The sequence below is a fragment of the Diabrotica virgifera genome, chromosome 2 (genome assembly GCF_917563875.1).
Source record: "Diabrotica virgifera virgifera chromosome 2, PGI_DIABVI_V3a".
NCBI classification, from domain to species: Eukaryota; Metazoa; Arthropoda; class Insecta; order Coleoptera; family Chrysomelidae; genus Diabrotica; species Diabrotica virgifera.
In genome coordinates, this window is record NC_065444.1 from 64,601,295 (window position 1) to 64,628,168 (window position 26,874).

A 26,874-nucleotide genomic window follows, 5' to 3' on the forward strand; every position below is an offset into this window, starting at 1 on the left:
TGCTTTTTGTTTGGTAATTGTAGAATAAGATGGTGTTTGTTGATCGGGTAACATTGGAGGACCCCTGTAGTCAGAAGTACCAGCCATCGGTAAAATTGTTAAATACTTTTAATTTTTAATTTTCTTGTTTCGTTTCATTATATTTTAATGGGTCAGTACGACTCTGTTAATTACAAAGTCTTTAACTTATCGAAGATATTAAAGGCAAAAACAAGTTTTTGTTAATCGCCTTTGAATTCACAAAACTGTATGGCTGTATTGAAATTTGTTATTCTGTAAGATTTTGATGAAACCGTAAAAATATTGATAAAAGTACTTACGGCAATCAAATCACCACTAATAACCAAACTACTGATTATGTTTCTTATAATTAATTTAAAGATTTACTATAGTAAAACAATGGAAAACTTCGAGACTAAATTTCGGTGTGCTTAATCTACTAAGTTCAGGACCGCACTCAAATTACGACATCTTGATTACAAAACTAAATTTCTATGGAATTCGAGGTATTTCTTTGAATTGGTTCCAATCCTACTTGAATAATCGGAAACAACTAGTTAGAGCAAATGATACTGACTCTAGTCTCAAAAACATCGTATGTGGAGTACCACAAAGTTCAGTATTGGGTCCTATACTGTTCCTTATCTTTATAAATGACATCACTAATTTAAAAATCAATGGGAAAATTTTTCTTTTTGCTAATGATACCAGTATCACTTGGAGCCACTCAACTATTGCATCTCTTCATGAAACTATAACTTCGGATCTACTGACGATTAAGACCTGGTCTGACTCTAATTTACTCTCTTTTAACGTAAATAAAACAGTAGCATTATCCTATAAAGGAGCTCTTCAACCTTTGCCTCTTAATAACAGCCAGATCAGTACCGTTGATTCTGTAAAATTTCTTGGTATTTTTTTAGACAGCAACCTCAAATGGTCCCTTCATATCGATTCGTTAAGTAAGAAACTCGCCTCAGCTTGCTATGCAATACGATCTGTCTCAAGGGAAATCAATTTAGCATCTTCTAAAATAACATATTTTTCGTTGTTCGAGTCTCATCTTCGATATGGTCTTCCTTTTTGGGGTTCTAGTACAGCTGCTCAATTTGATGTCATTTTTAGATTGCAAAAAAGAGCAATAAGATATTTGTTTGGTCTCAGAAGATCTACACATTGCAGAAGTTACTTCAGAGATCACGAAATTTTAACACTTCCATCTTTATATATTCTAGAAACGGTTTGTTTAATTCGTAAACACCTTCATGTCTTTCCATCAAGGCCCAATCATCTTTACTCCACCAGAAATTCAATCTTTGATATTTATTTACCGATTCCATCCACTGAGTTAGTAAAGAAATCTATATTATATTCCGCAAAGAAACTGTACAATCATCTTCCGTTACAACTTAAATCTGCAACATCTTTCCCTAAGTTCCGTAAAATGACAAAAGCCTATCTATCCAAAAGACCACATTATTCAATAGAAGAATTTCTTAATGAATAACTAAGAAAATTGGGTTCCATACGCAGTAGCATAAACTTGTCAGTTCCTTATGTTGTACCTATTTTATTTTATTTGTTGTATGTTCAATTTGCAATTTATATATATTTTGCAATCAATTGTTTTTGTCTTGGCTTTTATATCTTATACTGTTAGTCCAGGGTAATAAGGTTTTTTCCATGACACTCGAGCAGCCAGGGTACTGAAGCGTTTTATCGACAGGTAATACCTGTAAGAGCAAATTGTAACTATTTCCTGCGTAGGATCTGGCAGCCATTTTTATTTATAAACAATTAAGTGTCAAAAAATGGCATTTTTCCCTTTTTTTTTCAAATCAATGGAAAACAGTGAAACTTATGGTTTTTTTAGTACAAATATCTTTGAGGTTATCTAAAAAGCTTTAAAATGACGTATTACAAAGTTTGATATACTCATTTATTGTTAATATAATTGCGAAAAAAGGTCGGAATTGCAAAAAAAATTAATTTCGCAATATCTATTGTAAAAATTAGTGTATAGCTTTGAAATTTTTGTCATATAAGGGTTCCTTGGTGCTTAATATGTGATAAAAATTTCAAAGCGATTCATTCAATTGTTTAAATTTTATTCAAATTGTTTATCCCAGAGAGCATTTTTTTTACAATAACATAAGTCAGAAAAAAATGACGTTAGAACCATTCCACAGGTGTCAAATGAAAGAGCATGAGCTATATTTTCAACTTGGTTTAAAAAAAGCGAATAAAAAATGCATTTAGTAGTAATAAATAATCATGCAAAAGTATCGTAAATCTTTCCTTATAAACTTTTTATTTTGTTATATAAGAAATTATATATATTTATTACAATTTTTTATCAATTATGATATAAATAACATTACTTGGTAATTGTGCACTTAAAACAGGGTAAAAGTTAATTTTTTTGGAAAAAGTTATTCAAAAAGTTTATAAGGAATGATTTACGATACTTTTGCATAATTATTTATTGCTAATAAATGCATTTTTTATTCGCTTTTTTTAAACCAAGTTGAAAATATAGTTCATGCTCTTCCATTTGACACCTGTGGAATGGTTCTAACGTCATTTTTTTCTGACTTATGTTAGTGCAAAAAAAATGCTCACTGAGATAAACAATTCGAATAAAATTTAAACAATTGAATGAATCGCTTTGAAATTTTTATCACATATTAAGCAACAAAGAACCCTCATTTGACAAAAATTTCAAACCTGTACACTAATTTTTACAGCAGTTATTGCGAAAATATTTTTTTTTGCAATTCAGACCTTTTTTCGCAATTATATTAACAATAAATGAGTATATCAAACTTTGTAATATGTTATTTTAAAGCTTTTTCCATAATATCAAAGATATTTGTACTAAAAAAATCATAAGTTTCACTGTTTTCCATTGATTTGAAAAAAAAAGGGAAAAATGCCATTTTTTGACAGTTAATTGTTTATAAATAAAAATGGCCGCCAGATCCTACGCAGGAAATGGTTAAAATTTGTTCCTATAGGTATTACTTTTCGAAAAAACGCTTCAGTACCCTGGCTGCTCGAGTGTCACGAACAGGGTATATTTTTGTCTTATTACCCTGGCCTATGTATATTATTGACGATTTATCTAATTTTAGTAAAAATTGTAGTTGTTATTTGTTATTTATATTGTTTTTCTTTTGACTGTATGTAAGCTTTGTCCATAAAATTGTAAAAATTTTCAGTGACAATAAAGCATATTTCTATTCTATTCTAAACCCCGAAGAGTTTTTTGCAATACAATATTCAAAACTCCTTTGTTTTTTAATTGCTAATCAAGCGTGCGCGACACTATTTTCCACCGACAGTATGGTGCAAATGAAAGGAATAAATTCGTTATTTCGTAAACGGGCGACTTTAAGGAAAATCCCGAAACAGGTCGATTTTTATGTAATGATATTGTGGCATATATGGTATACTAGTGACGTGATCCATCTGGGCGTGATGACGTAATCGATGATTTTTTTTAAATAAGAATAGGGATCGTGTGCTAGCTCATTTGAAAGGTTCTTCAATTCTCTATTCAGTAATATAAACTTTTATATAATTATTTATACAGGGTGTCCTTCTACTTCTTTTTTGTCTAATAATTTAATTTAATATCAATTTTTTGGACACCCTGTATAAATAATTATGTAAATGTTTACATTACTAAATAGAGAATTGAAGAACCTTTCAAATGAGCTACCACACGACCCCTATTCTCATTTAAAAAAAATCATCGATTACGTCATCACGTCCAGACGGATGACGTCACTAGTATACAATATATGCCACAATATCATAACTTAAAAATAAAAATCGGCCTGTTTCGGGTTTTTTCCTTAAAGTCGCCGGTTTACGAAATAACGAGCTTATTACTTTCATTTTCACCATACTGTATACACATACACATGCAACGGTGGAAAATAGTGTCGCGCACGTGTGATTAGAAATTAAAAAACAAAGGAGTTTTGAATACTGTATTGCAAAAACTCTTCGGAATTTCATCAATCGATGTTTAAAGAATATCTACCTACCTTGGGAACATTCAAATTTTAAGTTTTTCACATAGTTTTTAAAGGTTAAAAATGGCCGATTGCGCAATTTTTCAATTTTTAATCGCTTATATGTCAAAAACTATCAACTTCAGAAAAAAGTCACTAAAAACATTTTCTGTTTGGAATGATCCAAAAAACCTAAAAAAAACTTTGTTCCATTAAAAAAAATAAATTTAGGAAAAAAACAAAAAAAACAAAAAAAAAACACGTTTTAACTCACTTTTGGTCCTGGCTACATGCAAATTTGTTAAAATGGGTCCTTTTTTAGTAAGACTGTGCAACAAATCCGAATCGGAATATTCTTCCTAGCGGATGCGCAGTGGCTTTCTGGACTAATTTTCTTGATTATTAGTTTTTGTTGCATAGTATATAAATTATTGTAATCTATTAATTTAATTAATGAATAATTTAAGCAATCACGATTTTCCAAGAATATTTAGAAACTAAACGAAATAGCCACCTCTATTTTGCAGATGAAATTGATACTCCAATGACTCTATGCTGTCGCATACACTGTTAATGTTTACGTTTCTATAAATAATAATAATAATAAAGCATTGCTTATTTAATTATGGTATGTGGGAAGCCGGCAGTGTTGTCATTTTAAGTCCGTATATCTAATTGAAAACTGAACGTAGTGTACCTATGCTATATTTTATTTAATAAATCACTATCCCTTTCAGCAATATTCCAAGAAGCATTTATATAGCTGTTCCTTTGGTAACAATTTTGTACGTTTTTATGAATATTTCTTATATGACTGTGTTAACTCCTAGTGAGATGATAAACGCGCAAGCAGTTGCTGTAACATTCGGCGAAAGAATTCTTGGAAAGTTTTCCATTATCATACCAATAGGTGTTGCTCTCAGTACGTTTGGATGTGCCCTTAGTTTACAATTTGGAGTAACAAGGTAACTAAACTTCTTATTACAGCAAACATAATAAATTTGAATGTATTTCAATAATAGTTACAGTTCACAGAAAATAGCTTACAAGGTGAACCAGAATACTAATAGACGTGAATATGATGTCCGCACTAATCTTTGTTTCACGTTTAGAATAGAGCGTTACGCTTACGGAGATCAGTGTTGCCAAACCTATCGCGCACGGGTGGATACTAGACTGCCGATATACGATTCATTCTAGTCAGTACGGCGTGGCATCAGCGCGCTTCTATCGTCCGTTAGAAATACATGGGGCTATCTCCGCAATGTTCTATCGGTTCTATTCTGAACGTGAAATGCTCCATAGCAAATTTCAAATTATGGCACAGAGTACAGAGGTGGTACAGACACCGAACAACGTTGTTCGGTGGTACAGAGCCAGTACAGAGCGCTCAGTTCCAGTTGATCGAGAACCGTTTCGTTGTTTTTGCGAATAGTATCACGTGGTTTCACTGTTAAGCGATTCGCGACGTTGACAAATTTTGTGTAAAATCTAACCTTTTAATATAATAGTGATTTTGAATCTTGAAATTGTTCATTTAAACTAAAAATGGATTAACAAGATAAATTGAAGCAATAAATTTTGAAGTAATTGGATAAAGAATCTATAAAAAGAATAGTAAATAATCGGAGATGTTTGTGTTGCATTTTCAGGAGTTTCTGCGTATAGCATCAAAAGATTGCAAAGAAAAGCTGCGAACTTGAAGCAGAAAATATAGCTGGTTTTGTTACTCGAATACAACTCTGTATATTTTCATACACTTCGGAATTACTTTCGTACTCTTTTGCCATCGTGCATCGCTGATTACGAATCTGACATTCTGTTCTTTTTAAAACAAAATGGCGGAAACAAATTGAAAATATCAATCAGAAAGCAATCTTTTTTCCAAATTTTACAACCGCCAATACATATGTACTTACTCAACAACCACCAGAATTATCTAATATGCGTCATTTCACACTTTTCTATTCAAATAAGTGCCATCAATGTATAGGCAATTAAAGGTAGCTAAACAAATGTGATTCTGTATCTTCTTACTGTACATTTTGAGATTAATAAACATTAGTAGCAGAACTCTGCACTTTTTGAATGCATCTTTACTAAATTTTGATTCAGGTAGGTATATTTTTATTGTCTATTCATTAACAAATTTTGTGTCTTGAGACAACTTATATCTTATATTAATGCAAACGTAAAAAAGAAGAATCTGCTTTACAGCGATAAAATTGATAAACTACAAAACATTTTACAGCTTTTTCAATATACTCGTTCTTTTTCACTTTCACTGTCGGCCAAAATAACGTCGCACATGGCTTATTCGTCCCTAAGCTATGAATAAGAATACACCCGGTCTAATCATTATACCTGCGTATTACGACTCTACGACAGTATGAGAAAACAACTGTAAATATGAAAATCCCTAGATAGGGACTCTTTTACTTCATGACCACGTTTTTAGAATTTGGAACCACTGCGCGTCTCTTGTGCTCCCTTTCTCTTTTCCATAGCCTAAGAACATTAATAATTACGAATTATAAAGAAAAATATGCATTTATTTTTTTAGATTATGCTACGTATCCGGACAAGATGGATTTATGCTCGAGAGTTTATCATACGTTCACTACAAAAGACTAACACCTGCACCAGCTGTTGTTCTACAAGGTTTTATATCATTTTTATTTATTTCCACTGGCGAAATTTTAGAGTTGATCGAATTCGCCAGTTTTTTGATATGGTTCTTTTACGGAGTGGCTATGGTATCACTAATCGTTATGAGGACAACCATGAAGGATGCTCGAAGACCTTATAAAGTAAGAAATTAATTTTTACAATGATGAATATGTTAGTTAATTTCAAATGGGTTGTAGAAATAAAATCCAGACTTACAATCTACTATGTATTTTATTTGGGATTAAACCACAATTTAAGTTGGAAATTTAATTTATTTGACGTTTGAATTCCACTTCGGAAATCGTTATCAAAATACACTAATCACAAAATGTATCGCATACTTTTTGAAACAGAAAAAAATTTTGAAAATATTTTTTAATTTTTAGCAGAATGTTATAATACTCGCCTAAAGGGTGATTAATTAGTAGGGTAAAGCTCAATAGCTCCGCTATAGTAATAGATAGCAATAAAAGTTAATAACAAAAATTGTAGCCACCTTCCCACATAACAATTTCATGTTCTTAGTAGATTCATAGAACATACTTTTCAGAAAAAGTATATACTGAGAATGTGCGTAATTACCATTGCGAATGTGCAGAGCAGATACTGAGTATATACTACATTACAGTACTTAAACGTTCTATGTATATACTTAGAATGTACTACCGCACTTCTTTTCAGTATATACCAAGAATGTTCTTTTTAGAACATTCCAAGGACGTGCTATAAACCTTCTATGTGTATACTTAGAACATACTACCGCACATCTTTTTAGTTTATACCAAGAAGGTACTTTTTAGAATATTCCAAGGAAGTGCTATAAACCTTCTATTTATATACTAAGAACGTACTACCGCACATCTTTGTATGGGAAGAATATTATATTTTTAAGAATATTCTAAGAAAGTGCTATCAAGTGCTATATTGCTTAGAAGTATGTTTTCAGCATCACCTAATCTCATCTTAGGTTCTACTGGTTCTACCAAATATCTATTTACATATTTTAATTGCAAATGAGAATGTAGTTAGTACCTACATTCTACAATATTACTTAAAAAGTAAGTACATATTTATAAATTTTAGTTATTTATATAGATCATTATATAATATTTAGCTAAACTAAACTATGCATAATGAGTAACTAAAATTTATATAATACTTATATGTACTTACCTATTTAAGTAATATTGAGTTATCAAAATAGATTATATGTATTTTGAAGCACCGCAAACAAAATAAACAGATTATGTATGTTCTTTAGTCCTAGTACTACATCATTCGCCTTCATCCTTAACACTGCATAGATCCATAGATGATACAAATACTGAAATAATGCCTGTTTTCTTTTTCATATTTTACGGTTTTTTCCTATCCCTGATCCATTCAGGTAAGAATAGAAATGGTCAGAATATGATGGGTGGGGGGGTTATGAATGTATTGTGGAATAACAAAATCGGTGGTCAGTGTTGCCAAACGGAGAGAAATTTCCCTTTTTGCGGGAATTTTCAACATAAAAGGTGATAAAGGGAAAAAGTTAACTCAAAAGGGAATTATTGTTCCAGTCCAAATTGTAAAATATTAAGAAAAATTCAAAATATTTGAAAATAATTCAACATATCTTCTCAGATTTTGTAAACAGGAGGGAAGTTTTTTTTTATAAAAGTGGGAATTTTTAAGGTAAGTTGACGGAAAAAGCTTACTCGACGGTTGGCAACGCCAAAGCCTTTGGTTGCTTTGGTTGTGCAGTTTGGCACGTTTTGGTTCTGCGAAATGGCCTATTGAATTGAATGTACCTAAATTCAAATTCCAAGGATGTAAAAATACTAATGATTCATGATAAACTCGAAACGGTAAAGTCATTTCAATTATGAAAACGAATTTTTAATAGTATATATGTAAACGTTAATACAATTAATGTTTAAACTTTTTTACCCTACAACAATTTTGAAATGAAATTCGTCCAATACTACCTACATAAATAAATTTTATTAATTATGTATTCTAAAAAATAACGAAGTTGATAATCTATAAGGCTAATATTATACTTCCTATACATACAAATTATTTTTAAGATATTTTAAAAGTATCTACTTATAAGTATGTGTTAAGAATATTCGATAAAGGTATATTCTAAGAATAAACTTTTACGAATATTCCGAGATCCTACGTACACGAATATACTTAGTATATTCGGTACGAGAATATACTTTGAAGTATATGCAAAGAACATGAAATTTAGAATGTTTTTTAAGGTAGATGCTATGCTTGTACTACACATATACTAAAAAGAATATACTCCGACGAATGTTGGTAGTATATGCTTAGAACATGATGCGAACATCATTGTTATGTGGGTTTGAGCTTCACATTACAAAATTAGTTAGAATGTTACAGGGTGTTCGATAACACAGTGGCAGACCAAACTTATGTTTTTTAAATGGAACACCCTATATTTTATTTTAAATTCGAAATCCTGTTAAATTCTCCATCACAAAAATATAAATAGACAAGGCGAAAACGGCGGGTTCGAAGGGAAAAATATTCCCATGAGATCTTTTTGCATAATCACATTCGTGAGATATCCCAGAATAAGGTTCAAGAAGTCGCCCACGTGAAAAGTGGGCCAATTTTTTTTTAACAATTTTTTTTTAATCAAATTGCAAGAATCAATATTTTTGGCCCGAACAATTTTTTCTTTAATTTTTTGGACCATTCTGGACAAAAAAGGTCTCTTATAATTTTTCTCTAAAGTTAATCGTTTTCGACTTATAAGCAATTTAAAATTGAAAAAAACGAAAAATGGCGGTTTTCAAGGCTTAATAACTCGGTTAAAAGTTATTATTATGAAAGTCAATATATGACTAAATCAAAGTTTAAAGCCTCCCCTACAAGCTCCTGAAGAAATTTTTGTCATTATTTTATTACTAAGCTGTTATTTTTAAGTAATTATAATAAGCGCCGTGCCATAGCCACCTTTACTTAACAAGCCATGAAGAGAAAAAGGCAACATCGCAATTGATGACGTGCGTAGTCCGACTTTCGGACTACCGCTTTTGAAAACACAATTTTAAAGTAGAAATTCTGGTAAAATTTATAGTATTTTTTGAGTCGAACAAGAAAATATTATTAATTAGAAGTTTGTACAAAATAAAATTAAAAGTACTTCCTTGTAAGTAACGTTTATTATACAAAAAAAAAACCAATAACAAGAATATACATGGGATTAATTTTTTTCGAATCCTAAGAAAACTAATGAGTATTTTTCAAAAATTTAAACGCAGAGTGAAAGATTACGTTAGGACCGAGGGCCGAAAGTCCCTGAAAACTTCTATGTTTATTTTAATAAGTTACAGGGGCGAAAAATTAAGAAAATTTAGTGTGATTTTTAGTTTCAAATATGTCATTCAAAAACAACTTTTCATTCATTCTAAGGGACTTTCGGCCCTCGGTAATAAAGTAATCTTTCATTCAGCGTTTAAATTTTTCAAAAATACTTATTAGTTTTCTCAGGATTCGAAAAAAATGATTGCGTTTAAAATACACTGAAAATTTTGACAGACGTCAAACTTTTGCATTTTGTTCCTTTCCCTTTAAAGTTTTTCGCACTTATTTAGAAACACCCTGAATTGATAAAGAACAAAAATCCAGTTGTTAAAGTAGCTAACTTTTTTTATTATCCAACATAAGCGAATTAATCAAAACAAAACAGAATGTTATTAAGAAAACCAGAGTCTATAGTTGGGTTTTAATATATTATTATTATTATACAAAAAAAAACCAATAACAAGAATATATGTAAAATACTTTATTTTAAATAAATAATATCTTATTTTAAATTATATACAAATATCGCTAGAAATAACTATAACAACAATTTCTCACATGGTTTGATGTGAAGTGTTGGGGTTTAGAGTCGATAACTTTCTTTTTTTGTTATTCCCCTTAGCATTACTTTTCTTTTTATACTTTTTTGAAAATTCATCACTTTGATGGCTGCTATTTTTGTTTTTTGTATAATTATTTAAAACAATATTACACATAATTTTTATAATAGCAGAATAAACTTTGAAGGCATTTTCCCCACATTCACACTCAAATTCAAAATTTAAATGAAAGCCTTCATGTTGTAAACTTTTCATTACCAAACATGATAACAGCTTCAGGTGACAGTTGTGCTGCAAAAATAATTTTTCAAGATTGGGACTATTTATAGTCCCAATTTCAGGCTATAACATATTAAAAAAATCACTTGAATCGGCCAACAGGTTTAGTAAATATAAGACATCAAAAATGACAAAAATTTTAAGTGGACGCATTTCTATATGCACGTAAGTTTATATAAAAATATATTATACTATAAAATATATTATATAAAAATATATTCTATTGAACTAAAATCATCTTAATACATACCTTTTAATATTCTTTATAATTTGGAGCACGAAATATTGTAAAATGTTTGAGTTTTTCTGTAAATACAGTGAATATTATTTAAAAACACTTAAAAATAAATGAGAACTCTCAGAATTAACCGGTCTACGCTTAGATGTTGCCAAGTTTCAACTTCATGGCTTGTAAAGTAAAGGTGGCTATGGCCGTGCACGTGTGCGGCCGCTGTAAATTCTGAGTGCGAGAGAGAAGCCATTCCAGCAGTCCAATTGTGCATCTTACTCGCACTCACATTTCCAGCGGCGTCTATACGATCTAACCGCTCATAGATATTAATTAAAAATAACAGCTTAGTAGTGAATTAATGACAGATTTCTTCAGGATCATGTAGCGGCGACTTTAAACTTTGATTTAGTCACTTTCTGACTTTCATAATAATAATTTTTAACCGAATTATTAAGTCTTAAAAATGGCCATTTTCGCGTTTTTCAAATTTTAAATTGCTTATAACTCGAAAAAGATCAACTTTAGAGAAAAATTATAAGAGAGCTTTTTTGTCCAGAATGATCCAAAAAACCTAAAAAAATAGTCCGGGCCAGAAATATTGATTTTTGCAATTTGATTAAAAAAAAATTGTTAAAAAAAAATTGGCCCACTTTTCACGTGGGCGACTTCTTGAACCTTATTCTGGGATGTCTCACGAATGTGATTATGCAAAAATATCTCATGGGAATATTTTTCCCAACGAACCCGCCGTTTCCGCCTTGTCTAAAAGGTTTGTTATGTTATACAGGGTATTTACAAAGTTATAACCAATTTTATATGAAAATCGTAACAAGTTCAACTCCCTGTATAAATAAAAATAAGCAAAACAACAATGGTTTATTAATGCCATATTTTTTAACGTACATATTGTCAAAATTTTCAAGAATGGTCGATATTGCTAATTTTCTTTATATCAAATACAGGGTGACTCAAAACGCAAGTACATTATTTTCTCAGTAATTTTAAATGGAACACCCTGTATTTTATATCACTATTGAAAAGTACCATTACCGTACTTTAATTTTTAGATAACATTCCCTATGTCTAAATTTATTAGTTTTCGAGATATTTTCATTTTTCAATGGACAGTAGCGTGGCCACCCAAATCACCAGAATTTAATAAACTGGACTGATTTTTTTGGGGTTACGTTAATAATGAAGTTTATAAAATACCTCCAACAACAAGGGATGAGATGAAAAATATAATACAAAGTGTATTTCGATGTGTTAATTTACAATCCGTCGTAGAGTAAGTCGCTCATTCGATGATCGTTTTTAGGCGTACATAAATGTGTTAGGAGATAATTTTGAACACCTTATGTAATTAAATATTAAAAATAGTTTATTTAAAGGAGCTTCTAATTTTTTCAAACATGTTTTTTGCAAAATGTATTACTGATAAATTATGTTTCGTTCTTTATTCGTTACATTGTTACATTTACATACAAAAGTAGTGTTTAATTTTCTTCACAAAATATTTTATTTTGTGTTTGTGTGTTTTTTTGTAAAATTTATTACTAATTTTCTTTGCTTATTTGTTGCATTTACATAAAAAGATAGTTTTTAATTGTTTCAAAAATGTTGCATGTAGTGGTTGTGTTTTTATTTAAATAAATTATTTTTATTTCTTTATTTGCTACAGTTTTACATTGATTACCGGATTGATAATCGGTAATCTTCAATTGTCAATTCAGTCATGGCTTCCTTAAAATTTAGATAAATTTAAACACCTAAAATAATTTGCTCTGAAAAATGAAAATATCTCGAAAACTAATAAATTTGGGCATAGGGAATGTTATATAAAAATTAAAGTACGTTAATGTTACTTTTCAATAATAATATAAAATATAGGGTGTTCCATTTAACATTACTGAGAAAATAATGTACTTGCGTTTTGACTCACCCTGTATTTGATATACAGAAAATTAGCAATATCAATAATTCTTAAAAATTTTGACAATAAATAAAAAAATATGGCATTAATAAACCATTGCTGTTGTGCTTATTTTTATTTATACATGGAGTTGAACTTGTTACGATTTTCATACAAAATTGGTTATAACTTTGTAAATACCCTGTATGACATTACAAACCTTTATATTTTTGTGATGGAGAAGTTAACAGGATTTCGAATATAAAATAAAATATAGGGTGTTCCATTTAAAAAAACATAAGTTAGGTCTGCCACTGTGTTATCGAACACCCTGTAACATTCTAACTAATTTTGTAATGTGAAGCTCAAAGGTGGCTACAATTTTTGTTATTAACTTTTATTGCTATCTATTACTATAGCGGAGCTATTGAGCTTTACCCTACTAATCAATCACCCTGTATAGTCTCTTTTAGGTGTCTATAAACCCATAACATTTTAAGTTAAAGCATATTTTTTTCGGAAAAACAAACAGTAAACAAAACGTTGTTAAAGGAGAATATTTATTTTGGACATTTATGTCCATTTAGTTTTCAATGAGGAGGTGCGTTCTTACAAAAAATGAGTAATATAACGTCAGAAACTGACGTTATGTCTTTCTGATGTTATGGGAATCCACCAACCCAGCGTTTCAAGAGCTTTAAGAAGGTATAGAGAAAGTGGAGGATGCACAAGAAGACCAGTTCCAGGATGTCCCAGGTGCACGAACCCGGCAGATGAACGTTATTTGCATCTGCAGACTTTACGTACACATTATGTGACAGCTAGACAACTGCTAAATGATCTTTCCACAGCTCATAATGTACGAATAAGTGCCAATTCGGTTAAAAACAGATTAAGGGAATTTGGAATCAGAGCCAGAATGCCTAATACTGCTCCATTGTTAACGAGGGCACATCGTATGGCATGTTTAAGTTTTGCACCAGGACATGTTGATTGGGATATTAATGACTGGACTAATATTTTTTTTATTGATGAGTCAAGAATGGCACTTTGTAGATCCGACAGTGCAAAGTGTCTGTGGGATGCAACAAAGTGCAAATATTGACTCATCAGTAAAAAGAATATTAGTCCAGTCGTTAATATCCCAATCGACATATGTTCTGGTGCAAAACTTAAACGTGCTATTCGCGGTGTGCAAATACTTGAAGGGGATACGAGAAACGTTCGTGCGCAAATATTGGAGAAATCTTGAAACTTTCTGAAATAATTAATATTATCAATTGAAATTGTCAAACTGACGTATATTTCATACCTACTGTCATTGAAGAAGAAAAATTATATGTTGCTCCACAATATTCATATGATAAGCAATTATTATATAAAAGTAAATTTAAATAATTGTATTTTGCTTGCAGTACTGCATTAATAATTAATTTTATTTACTACATACAATTGTTTACCTTTTAATAACATAACCTCAGTCTTAATTTTTCTTCTTATAACTTTTTTGGGCTGTGGCCTTGACAATTATCCAGCAACCAGGACTAATGCAATTGACTAATACAATTAAAAGTGCGAAAAAAGTTGCTGAGCTATGAAACCAGGTGTCGCTTTTCCGAACTTGCACGGTCCCAATACGGTGTGCACTCGTTAACAGTGGAGTAGTAGCAGGCATTCTAGCTCTGATACCAAATTCCCTTAGTCTGTTTCTAACCAAATTGACACTTTACGAACCGAACATTACGGGACACGGGATATGGAAAGACCATTTCGCAGTTGTCTAGCTGTAACATCATGTGTATGCAAAGTCTGTAGATGTAAATAACGTTCATCTGCGGGGTTCGTGCACCTGAGAAGTCCTGGAACTGGTCTTCTTGTGTGTTCTCCAATTTCTCTATACCTTCTTAAAGCACTTGAAACGCAGGATTGGTGGATTCTCATAACATCAGCAAGATATTACTGCGATTGTCCATCTCGAATTAAGGCTACAGTTTGGGCTTTTTGTTCTGATGTTATATTACTCATTTTTTATAAGAACGCACCTCCTCATCTAAAACTCAAGCACAAGATCAAATCCTCGAACACAAATAATGTCCAAAATAAATATTATATTTTAACGTTTTGTTTACTGTTTTTTTTTCTGCAAAAACAAGCTTCGACTTGAAATGTTATGGGTTTGTAGACACCTAAAGAAGACGATAGACGAGTATTAACATTCTGCAAAAAAGGTAAAACTATTTTTAAACTCTTTTTCTGTTTCAAAAATTATGCGATACTTTTTGTGATTAGTGTACCTACTTATAGTATTTTGATAACGATTTCCTAAGTGGAAGTCGAAACGTCAAATAAATAATAAATTGAATTCCTAACTTGAATTGTGGCTTATTTCCCAAATAGAATAATAAATTGCATAATAAATATAGTAACATAGACCAGTATTAAGCGCTCATTTATACTATGGTGCTGTCTAGTGGTTTTCAACCTCATTACAAAATCTAAAAAGTGGAATGTCTTGAGGTTTGGATGCAAACTATTGTTTTTAAAATTTAAGAATTGATGTGAATTGTTTGTCCTAAGTGATGTTGTTTTTATAAATATATTTTTATATGTTGTAGAGGTATATTTTAGAGATATATCCTAAACACCACAGGTGCTTCCCTGGGACGTACCAGTGACGAACCCTTAGGACATTCTTATGCCCTGAGGACGCACGTTGCAAGTCCTGGGACATCCTTGGGAGGTCCGATGTTACAATACCATCCGTAACCAGGACATCCGACCAAACTCCTTGGGACGGCCGACAAAAACCTCCTTGGGACGGCCGACCAAAACCTCCTTGGAACCTCCGACCAAACCTTTTTAGGACATTATGTACCTACCTAAAATGCTTTCAGAAATTTTAAACATGGCGTTTAATTACTATTAAAGAATGTTGAAAAGGTCTAAAATTATTTTATGCTAAATTTACTCATAATTTTTAAAGATGAAATCTGCATTTAAAATGAAAAAACACATATGTGTTATTTATTTATTTATTGAAATCTTTTTGTTAAATGACCGTGATGTAATATGGGTCAATAAGTGGAATAAGAAATGTTCCAGATGTGGATAGTATATAAGGTGGTTTTGTAAAGAAATAAAATAGAATTAAAGCCATCTGTTTTTAATATATTGTGGAACAACATAATTGTGAGGTTATCTGGATAAAATTAGAAACAGACAAACAGATATAAACACAGAAAAAACGGGTCACGCATTAAGCAAGACCCTACACAAACTTAAGTTTAAAAATGGCAAATTGCACTACATCTGGGGGCTTTTAAGTAATACGGAGAAAAAAAACTTTTTCACTAAGACATTTGAGAACCACTATTTTTGTTAATCACTCTATGAAGGAATCTCCCCTTCGGGAGACCTGAAGATGTATAGTAAATTGTAGTGTCCAAAACCGGTCGTCTTTTTGGTTGAATAAAGCACATTGTAAGTCTAAATGTTATTTCTACAACCCAAATGAATCATTTTTAAAGCAGTGGTGGTCGACTAGATGGACCGACGATATAAAAAGAGTAGCGGGAAACTGGCTAGAAGCGGCCCAGTGTAGAGAACACTGGAAATAACTGAGGGAGGCCCATGTCCAGCAGTGGACGCGATTGGCTGATTGATGAAGGCGGTGGTCTCCAATACGCGCTGTACGCAGACTACGGCGTCTATTGGAGACAACCGGCTAAGTCGGGGTGGTCACTTCAATTCACCCTGTAATAGGGAACTTGCACATAAAAATATTTTTGCATAAAATTGTTAATTTATGTTTAAAAATGTTATATTCAAAATATTACGTCTTAACAATGAATAGTGTAAGTACAACAACTGATAATAGTTCCGAGCCCAAAATTTCCGTTTCAAACAACTTCAAAAGCGCGAGCTGGGGTCTGACGTCACCAACCACTGCGTTCTCGTCCACCCGTTCGGTGAGCTATTGCATTGAATGCATTTTGCCATTGCTAGTTGTGCGTGTCGAATAACTGTCTTGTTTGCTCGGTGTTTATATTATTGTATTTAGTGTATCAAAATAGAAAACAAATCTGCGCAATATAAGTACTATATAGTGCCGGAACGCCAAAGCACAACTGTCAGAACATCCAACAAATATTTTTTTACACTACCAGTAGAACCAAAACGTCGACTGAAATGGCTAAAGGCGAGATAAAAAGGATATTTCACAAAGTAGCAAAGGTCTTTATGTCTGTGAGGATCATTTCGATGTGAGTATTTATCTAATTAGGTACCTAATAAATAAGAAATTTTCTATTTCAAGAAAAAATATTAGGTAGTTGTCGTTTCATGAAATGTACTTGTTTATTTGTTGCAGTTGGAACAAGACATAGATAACCATATAAATTCAAGATTATGGGTGGTCCCAAAATTATTAAGTCAGGTGTTGTCCCGCACATATTTGATTGTTAACCAGACATAAATCGAACTTTTTCTCAGCCCATGAGGAAAGCAGCCCTTAAAAGAGTTAAACGGCCTCTTTTTTAAGATGCTGCTTCTACATATAAGTCTGTTCTAGTGGACAATGATGATAAGTGACAATGTGATCCTAGTTTCACAAACTTAGTTCAACCAGGACCTGAATTAAAACAACCAGCTTTACCTCAAAAACTGAATAATGCATCAAGACAGACTCGCATCAAAATCAGAAGTAAAGGTATTCAGTTCAGTGTAAATTTCAAAGGAGTGTTATAGTCGGGTTGTCGCCATTGAAAATACATAATAAGAATGCAGGAACTTCACCTATAAAAGACTTGAAAACATTATTTGAAGATACAAAAAGTGAATCAGGACGTTCTATATTTGAACATAATAGTGAATATAAGAAGAAAAGAAGAAGAAAAAATTGTGGAAAAAGTATATAAGTAATAAAAGTGAAGGTAATTATCAAGAATATAAGGAACAGAGAATAATGGTTAAAAATAAAATTAAAGAAGCTAAGAATCGTCAATGGGAAGAATTTGGAAATAAAATGGAAAGTGATAGTAAGGGTAACGCGAAGTTGCTCTATAGGACCCTAAAAAATCTAAGACAAAAGAAATCAAACGGAGTAACAGGTTTAGAGGACAAAGATGGTAACATATAACATATTATTAAAAAATGAAGAGATTACCGAAAGATGGCGAGAACATTTTATGGAATTATTAATGGCAGACAACAACCAAATAGAAAATGACAGGGAGGAGTACAATTTAAATGAACAGCAAGATAATGATGACATAACATAACGAAGAATATAGGGAAGCAATTTTAAAATTAAAAAATGGCAAGGCTGCAGTACACGATAATATTAAGGCTGAGCTAATTAATATATGGAAAGAGAAGGATTACAGTTACTATGAAAAATCATAAGGAGCTGCTGGCATACCGGATTCATACCTAGAGACTGGACTCTTGGCCACTATTCTACCATTACACAAAAAAGGTGATAAACATAAGTGTTCTAACTACAGGGGAATATCATTGTTGGTAGTTGCTAGTAAAATCTACGAAATAATACTAGAGAAAAAGCTGCGAGAAAATATCGAGGCCACACTGGATGACAGCCAATGCGGCTTTAGGCCAGGGCGAGGTACAACCGATCTCATATTCACGGTGAGACAGTTATCAGAAAAAGCCCTACAACATAACAGTAAGTTGTTTCTATGTTTTGTGGACTTGGAAAAAGCATTTGATCGGGCGACACGTAACAAGATCTGGGAAATATTAAACCGTAGAAATGTGAAACCGAAGTTAATCCAAGCAATAAAGAGTATATATAAATGTACACGTAATAATGTAAGAACGAAAAATCGCTCATCTCTAGAATTCTACACAAGGACAGGTGTAAGACAAGGTGGTGTTCTGAGTCCTTTGTTATTCATCACTCTAATGGACGAAATTGCAAAAGAATGCAGGGGTAAGGTAAAAAGAACTAGGGTAGGGGTGTATAAACTTCAACAAGTTCACGTGTCAGAGTTGATATATGCCGATGACCTGGTAATTGTGGCAAAATCAGAAAAAGACTTGCAAGTGAATGTAAATGTTTGGAATGAAGCCTTTAAGAAATTTGGGATGAAAATAAATATTGAAAAAACAGAAGCTTTAGTAATATCGAAAACTCAAGAAAATATAAATGTAAAGCTGAATAATGAGACTATTACACAAGTAGAGGACTTCAAGTATTTAGGATCAACAATGAATGGACAAGGAAATATAGAACCAGAAATAAACAGCAGCGTAATGAGTGCAACAAAATTGTACTATGCGCTAAATAAAAGTTTTATTAGGAAGAAAGAAGTAAGCCTGAAAACAAAAATGAAAGTGTTCCAAACTGTATACGAGCCGGTGCTACTCTACGGTAGTGAAACGTGGACAATGAATGACAACATCCGTAGTAAAATTCAAGCATGCGAAATGCGATATTTACGTGCGGTATCCGGGGTGACCAGACGTGATCGTATAAGAAATGAAGACATACGTAAAAGGTGCGGTATTGGAAGGACCTTAGACAGACTTGAAACGAAACAGTTATCGTGGTTCGGACATATGACGAGAATGGGTGAAGGTAGAACTGTAAAGAGGGTATGGAAAGCGGCATCCGACAACAAACGAAGAAGAGGCAGGCCAGCAGGAACGTGGAACGCAGATATTGGAAAGGCTTGCGTAAAAAGGAATATTGGGTGGAGAGAAGCAGAAAGGCTAGCTACTGACCGAAAGGCATGGAGACGTCTGATTTCTCCACTTACCTCGACACCGTAAGGTACAAGAGGACGGCTTAAGCAAGTAAGTAAGTGAATATAATGGTAGTGATGACTATTGGTATAATGAAAGTGATTCTTTATCTTGTGATGAAGACGCGAAAGAAGATGAAGTAAAACAATTTAAAATGATGTTTCTGAAGTATACGTGTGTAATGATGAAGTTACAATACAGACGAAGATTGTATACGTTTCAATTAATTAACAGGACACACATTTATGTCTCTTGGAGATGATTTCGGCATAATCGAAAGCAATGCATGCTTTGAGAATATTTGCAAAATCTGTTCCATTAATTAGTAAATATTTAAGATCTTGTAATTTTAATCCACAAGTTGGTCGAGTTAAATTAAACTTACCATTCTTCTTCTTCATGTACCATGTTCTTTCAGAACGTTGGCTACCATCATAGCTATCTTAATTTTATTCACTGCCACGCTAAATAACATGCTTGTATCATGTGTAAACTTACCATTAGCATTTCAATTAAAGACGATTAAAATGTACTATACAATCCCCAGAATAGCCTAAGCACTTAAAAGTAGCAATTTCTAAAGATTTATAAAATTCACTTTGATACTAAATAAACTGATTGTAGAACTATGCAAGAATACAAATAATATCTGGTAATTTCCAATTAAATGCGATTAAAATGTTATATACAATTCCCGTAATACTCAAATCGCGTTTTTAACCGGGCTCGAGTCGTAGCCGGGTTGTGGTGCGTGACGTCAGACCAATAGAAGGACGTTCAAGCGCCTTCTAAAAAATTTGAATTTTATAGCATTTTCAAAACCTCGTAATAAGCGTACGGGTTAAGAATATTTGTCTTTTTTACATGCAAGCGTTTTAAGATCATGTTACTTTATGTTTTTAATATTTAAAAATTTATGCAAGTTCCCTATTGTAATTTGTTTTAGAATTACTCTTTTTTAACTATTTTAGGTTGTAAGATGGTTTTTGTCCTTCAAAGTTTATTAAAAGTAACGAAAATGATCAATTTTTCTACGGCGTGACGCTGTACGCAGTCTATTGGAGACCACCGGCTAAATGAAATAATTATTTCTAGTGATTACCATTAGCGTTGATTGATAAATATAGAGGGGTATTATATATACAGCGTGTCTACTTAAGTTGGTAACATATGGGAAACTTTTTTGTTATTCATTTTACGAAAAAAAGTTATTCTTTATAAAAAGTTCTGCTTGCTATAAAACCTAAGATTCAATCATCAGATATCAAATTTTGTCAATATTATACGAGGTATGTCAAAAAATATGAATTTCGTTCAAGAGTAAAGTACCTTTATTTCTCTCAATATCGAAAATTCTTATTATGAAAAGTTGTTTGGAAATAAAAACTAAGATCAAATATGCAATTATATGCTTCTAATTGGAAAAAATATTTTCCAAATTTTTTTCAAATTTATTGATACTAACTTCGTTTTTATTTATTACACATACGATAACTCTTTTAATATTACTTTTGCGAAAAAAAGTATTCTTTATAAAAAGCTCTGTATGTCCTAAGACCGAAGATGCAACCATCATATATCACATTTTATTAATTTTATACGAGGTATATAAAAAAATATGAATTTCACTCAAGAGTAAAGTACCTTTCTTCTTCTTCTTCTTCTTCTTCTTCTTCTTAACTCAGGCGAGACTCGTTAGTCTCTGGCACTTGGTCATAAGACCTTTGTACCAAACCCTGTTCTTCTCCTTAAACTTTAATAAGTCCTGTGGCCTCAACGAAGGCCAACAGTTTTCTTATTGGTAGTTTTAAGATCTCTTCTGGTTCAAACCTCATTTGACCAGTGAAGTTCTGCCTTACATCATCTAGCACACTGCAATAGCATAGTATGTGTATGGCAGTTTCTTCTTCCATTTCGCACTTTCTGCACCATGGTTCATTCACCTTACCTAGTTTGTATAGGTGATTTCTTAAACGACAATGTCCAGTCACCATTTCAGTGACCGTTTTGATCTCTCGTTTATTGAGGTTCATCAAACTGTTCGAGAGTTTTTTATCAATATTCTTGATTATTTTTTTAGTCTGGATTTGCCCTTGAGTGGTTCTCCATTTATTTTGATGATTCTTTATCAGCCATTTCTGAACCTCGTTTTTCATAGCATCTTTAGTGATGCCACAGAAAGGTTCTGGGCCTTCAAAAGTTTTTCTCGAGCCTTGTTTCGCTAACATATCTGCTCGTTCGTTCCCATGCACCCCTTCATGACCCGGCACCCATATTAAAGACACTTTGTTGTCTTTTGCCAGGTTATTGAGGAGAGCTTTGCAGTTTCTCACCAGTTTTGATTTGGTGAGAGGGTTCTTTACAGCCAGAATAGCCGATTGGCTATCTGTGTAAATGTTGATTCTCTTAGCTTTAGGGTCCTCATCAATTATTTCATCAATGCAGGCCACCAAAGCAAAAACTTCAGCCTGGAACACCGTTGTATGTTGACCTAGGCTGTAAGATTTATTATAGTTACATGTTTGCCCAAAGACTCCTGATCCAGTACCATGGGCAGTTTTAGATCCATCAGTGAACCATATTAAGTCTCCATTAATGTTTGGGACTTTTTGTTCTCTAGATGGTATAATTGTGTTAATCTTCTCAGTGAAGATTAGTTCTGGTGTCATCATATCTAAGTTCATCATAAAGATGTATTCCTCAAGTATAGTCCCAGTAATGTTTGTGTGGCTATTCAATACATAATTTGGCCTCCAAGTATTGTTTGCTTTGAGCCTCAGGATGGTCATAAAGGCTACCGCCGAAATATACAATTTCAGCGGAGGGAGACCTGTGATAGCCTCTAATGAAGCCGTTCCTGTACTATTCAAGACTCCTGTTATATTCAGAAGCGCTTGTCTTTGTAGGGTGGTGAGAGTGGTCACACAAGATTGCAAAGCCGTCTTTCTCCACCAGAGTACTGACCCATAAGTAACTGTCGGTCGTATCACTGATGTGTACAACCAACATATCACCTTTGGTTTCAATCCCCAGGTTTTACCTACAACTCGTCTGCAGTTCCAGAAGAGTCGCTTAGCCCTATTGGTTATATTGGTAATATGAGTATTCCAATTGAGTTTGGAATCCAGGGTTACCCCTAGATACTTAACCTCATTGGTTCTTTCCAGTACCTCTCCAAATAATTTCAGCTCACTCAGTCCAGTAAGCTTCCTCTTATTTGTAAAGGCTACCAGTTTAGTTTTAGAAGGGTTCACGGAGAGGTTCTCTTTCAGACACCAGTTCTCTATGCAGTGAAGGGCATATCGCATCTGATACGCAACAGTGCTGGGAAATTTTCCCCTAGTTACTATCACGATATCATCTGCGAAACCCTGGACCCAGATTCCTTGGGCGCTTAGCCCATGAATCAGATCATCGACAACTATGTTCCATAATGACGGTGACAATACACCGCCTTGAGGGCATCCCTTAGTTGCCCTCAGATTTATGGTATCTTCATGCGTATCTGTGGATATTATTCTGCTCTGAAGCATCTGAATAATCCACTTGCATGTTGTGTTGTTGATTTTCTTCCTCACCAGTGCGCTTTGTATAGACTCGATTGAGGTATTATCAAATGCACCTTCTATATCTAAAAATGCAGCAAGGGCGACTTCTTTCTGATGCAGACTCCTTTCGAGTTCCGACACTAGATTGTGCAGGGCGGCTTCACCTGATTTCCCTGCCTGATACGCCCATTGCCGTTGGTGCAGTGGATTTTCATTTAAATTGTTTTTCTTGATGTGTTCGTTCAAGATTTTTTCCATGGTTTTTAACATGAATGAGGTCAGACTTATAGGCCTGTAGGATTTTGCTAAGGTGTAATCTGTTTTTCCTGGTTTGGGAATAAACGCCACCCTTGCCCTTCTCCAAGCTTTGGGAATGTATCCCAGAGCATGGCTAGCTCTAAATATTGTGATCAGGGGACCCATGATTATTTCCAGACCCTCCTGGAGAAGCTTAGGAAATATACCATCCGGTCCCGCAGTTTTATAAGGTTCAAAAGTTTCAATAGCCCATCTGACCTTGTGAGAACCAAAGATCTCGTCAGAGGTCAGCCAGTCCCTTTTGGTTGGGCTATTGTTTGCTTGATGATTGTTATTAGCAGTCAATTGCGTCGACCCTGGAAAGTGAACACTTAAAAGATGCTCTACAGCCTCCTTCTCTGTGTCCGTATACTTTCCATTGGGCAATTTCATTGACTTGGGTTTGTTAATGTTATCTCTTTTGAGGATTCTGTTAACCCTGGCGCTTTCAGGTACACTTTCAATGTTTTCACAGAATTCTCTCCAGGATCTTTCCTTAGCGGATTGGATTTTCTTATTATAGGTTTTCAGTTTAGCCTTATATGCTTCCCAATCACCTGATTTCTTCGCCCTATTGAAGAGCCGTCTTGTTTCTCTTTTGAGATCAGACAGCTCCTTATTCCACCAAGTTACTTGCCTGGGAGGGCGACTTTCTTTTAACGGGCAGTTTTCCTCATATGAGACGACTATTGCATGCTGCAACCAGTCTACTGCCATCTCAACCTCAACATTGTTTTTTGGCCTTTTAGGATAATTCCGTACCCTTGTTCCAAGATCCCTCTTAAAGGATTCCCAATCGGTCACCTTAGGGTCTCTATAGAACCTTGGTTCCGGTTTGACTGAGTTTATCTCAAAGCATATGTATGCATGATCCGATAAGGATAACGCATCCGACACATGCCAGTCAGATATTATGTTCCCAATCCCCATAGAGCATAGGCTTAGGTCGATTAGTGATTCTGCTCTTGATGTCCTGAAGGTGGGCTTATTACCCCTGTTCAGAAGATCAAGTTCAGTAGTGCAAAGGTACTCAAAAAATAACTTACCTCTATTGTTTGTATCTCTGCTTCCCCAAATGATGTGGTGGGCGTTGGAGTCGACTCCAATGATAAGTTCTGTATGCTTATCATTGGTGTATTCTAGAAGGTTCTCTATGTTAGTCCCTGAAAGTTGTTCTTTACTGTCAATAGGAAGGTAAAGAGACGCAACAATCAACTCTGTAACCAACCCATTGCAATTCAGTTTAATTCTGGCAGCTGTCATGTCTCCCGTACAGAGCTCCATAACTGGTACCAGGTTAAGGTCAGATCTACAAAATATTTGATACTAAATAAACTGATTGTAGAACTATGCAAGAATACAAATAATATCTGGTAATTTCCAATTAAATGCGATTAAAATGTTATATACAATTCCCGTAATACTCAAATCGCGTTTTTAACCGGGCTCGAGTCGTAGCCGGGTTGTGGTGCGTGACGTCAGACCAATAGAAGGACGTTCAAGCGCCTTCTAAAAAATTTGAATTTTATAGCATTTCAAAACCTCGTAATAAGCGTACGGGTTAAGAATATTTGTCTTTTTTACATGCAAGCGTTTTAAGATCATGTTACTTTATGTTTTTAATATTTAAAAATTTATGCAAGTTCCCTATTGTAATTTGTTTTAGAATTACTCTTTTTTAACTATTTTCGGTTGTAAGATGGTTTTTGTCCTTCAAAGTTTATTAAAAGTAACGAAAATGATCAATTTTTCTACGGCGTGACGCTGTACGCAGTCTATTGGAGACCACCGGCTAAATGAAATAATTATTTCTAGTGATTACCATTAGCGTTGATTGATAAATATAGAGGGGTATTATATATACAGCGTGTCTACTTAAGTTGGTAACATATGGGAAACTTTTCTGTTATTTATTTTACGAAAAAAAGTTATTCTTTATAAAAAGTTCTGCTTGCTATAAAACCTAAGATTCAATCATCAGATATCAAATTTTGTCAATATTATACGAGGTATGTCAAAAAATATGAATTTCGTTCAAGAGTAAAGTACCTTTATTTCTCTCAATATCGAAAATTCTTATTATGAAAAGTTGTTTGGAAATAAAAACTAAGATCAAATATGCAATTATATGCTTCTAATTGGAAAAAATATTTTCCAAATTTTTTTCAAATTTATTGATACTAACTTCGTTTTTATTTATTACACATACGATAACTCTTTTAATATTACTTTTGCGAAAAAAAGTATTCTTTATAAAAAGCTCTGTATGTCCTAAGACCGAAGATGCAACCATCATATATCACATTTTATTAATTTTATACGAGGTATATAAAAAAATATGAATTTCACTCAAGAGTAAAGTACCTTTATTTTTCACAATATTGAAAACGGTTATTAAAAAAGTTGTTTAGAATTAAAAACTATGTTTCAATATGCAATTACATCCTTCTAATTGAAATATTGTGAAATATAAAGGTACTATAATCTTGAGCGAATTTCATATTTTTTAACACACCTCGTATAAAATTAATAAATGTTGATATATCATGGTTGTGCCTTAGATTTTAGACCATGCAAAGATTTTTACAAAGAATAACTTTTTTTCGTAAAATGAATAATAAACGAGTTATCATATTTGTAATAATTAAAAACGATGTTGATGTTTTTTTTTTCAATTAGAAACATGTAATTGCATATTTGATCTTAGTTTTTAACTCCAAACAACTTTTTACCGTAAGAATTTTCGATATTGAGAGAAATAAAGGTACTTTACCCTTGACCGAAATTCATATTTTTTGACATGTCTCGTAAGAAAATTTGATATCTAATGATTGAATCTTAGGTGTTGGGGTATGCAGAACTTTTTATAAAGAATAACTTTTTTTCGTAAAATAAATAATAAAAAAGTTTCCCATATGTTTCCAACTTAAGTAGACACGCTGTATAAATATTTGACATTATTATTTTAACGAAGGCAAAAATAGTAATGTTATTAATTTTTCATCATGAGTTAAATAAATGTTTAGGAAAATAATAAGTCACAGGTTTGAAATTTACTTCCCAGCTTATAAAAATATCAAATTCAACAGTTCAGTTAGTAACTTCACAACCAATTTTTAGTAGGTTTAGGTACATATGTAAATTATTAAAAAATCGAGATTTCATTATGACGGTTGTATTTGACATAAAAAACATGCCCTTTAAGGGGATAGGCGCAAACTCTCGGCTCCAATGCTATTTAAGTGCATTCATTTTTTTCGAATCC

At 32.8% G+C, this 26,874-nt stretch overlaps 1 protein-coding gene across 3 annotated transcripts in view; it reads left to right on the forward strand.

Moving 5' to 3' along the window:
• Nucleotides 1–26,874, forward strand: part of LOC114330085 (b(0,+)-type amino acid transporter 1) — a 156,146-nt gene that overhangs the window by 115,415 nt on the left and 13,857 nt on the right. For all 3 annotated transcript variants that reach the window (XM_028279398.2, XM_028279400.2, XM_028279397.2), the window contains exons 7-8: nt 4,760–4,987; nt 6,586–6,832. In XM_028279398.2, coding sequence (XP_028135199.1) covers nt 4,760–4,987; nt 6,586–6,832 — 475 coding nt within the window. The remainder of the gene's footprint in view (nt 1–4,759; nt 4,988–6,585; nt 6,833–26,874) is intronic.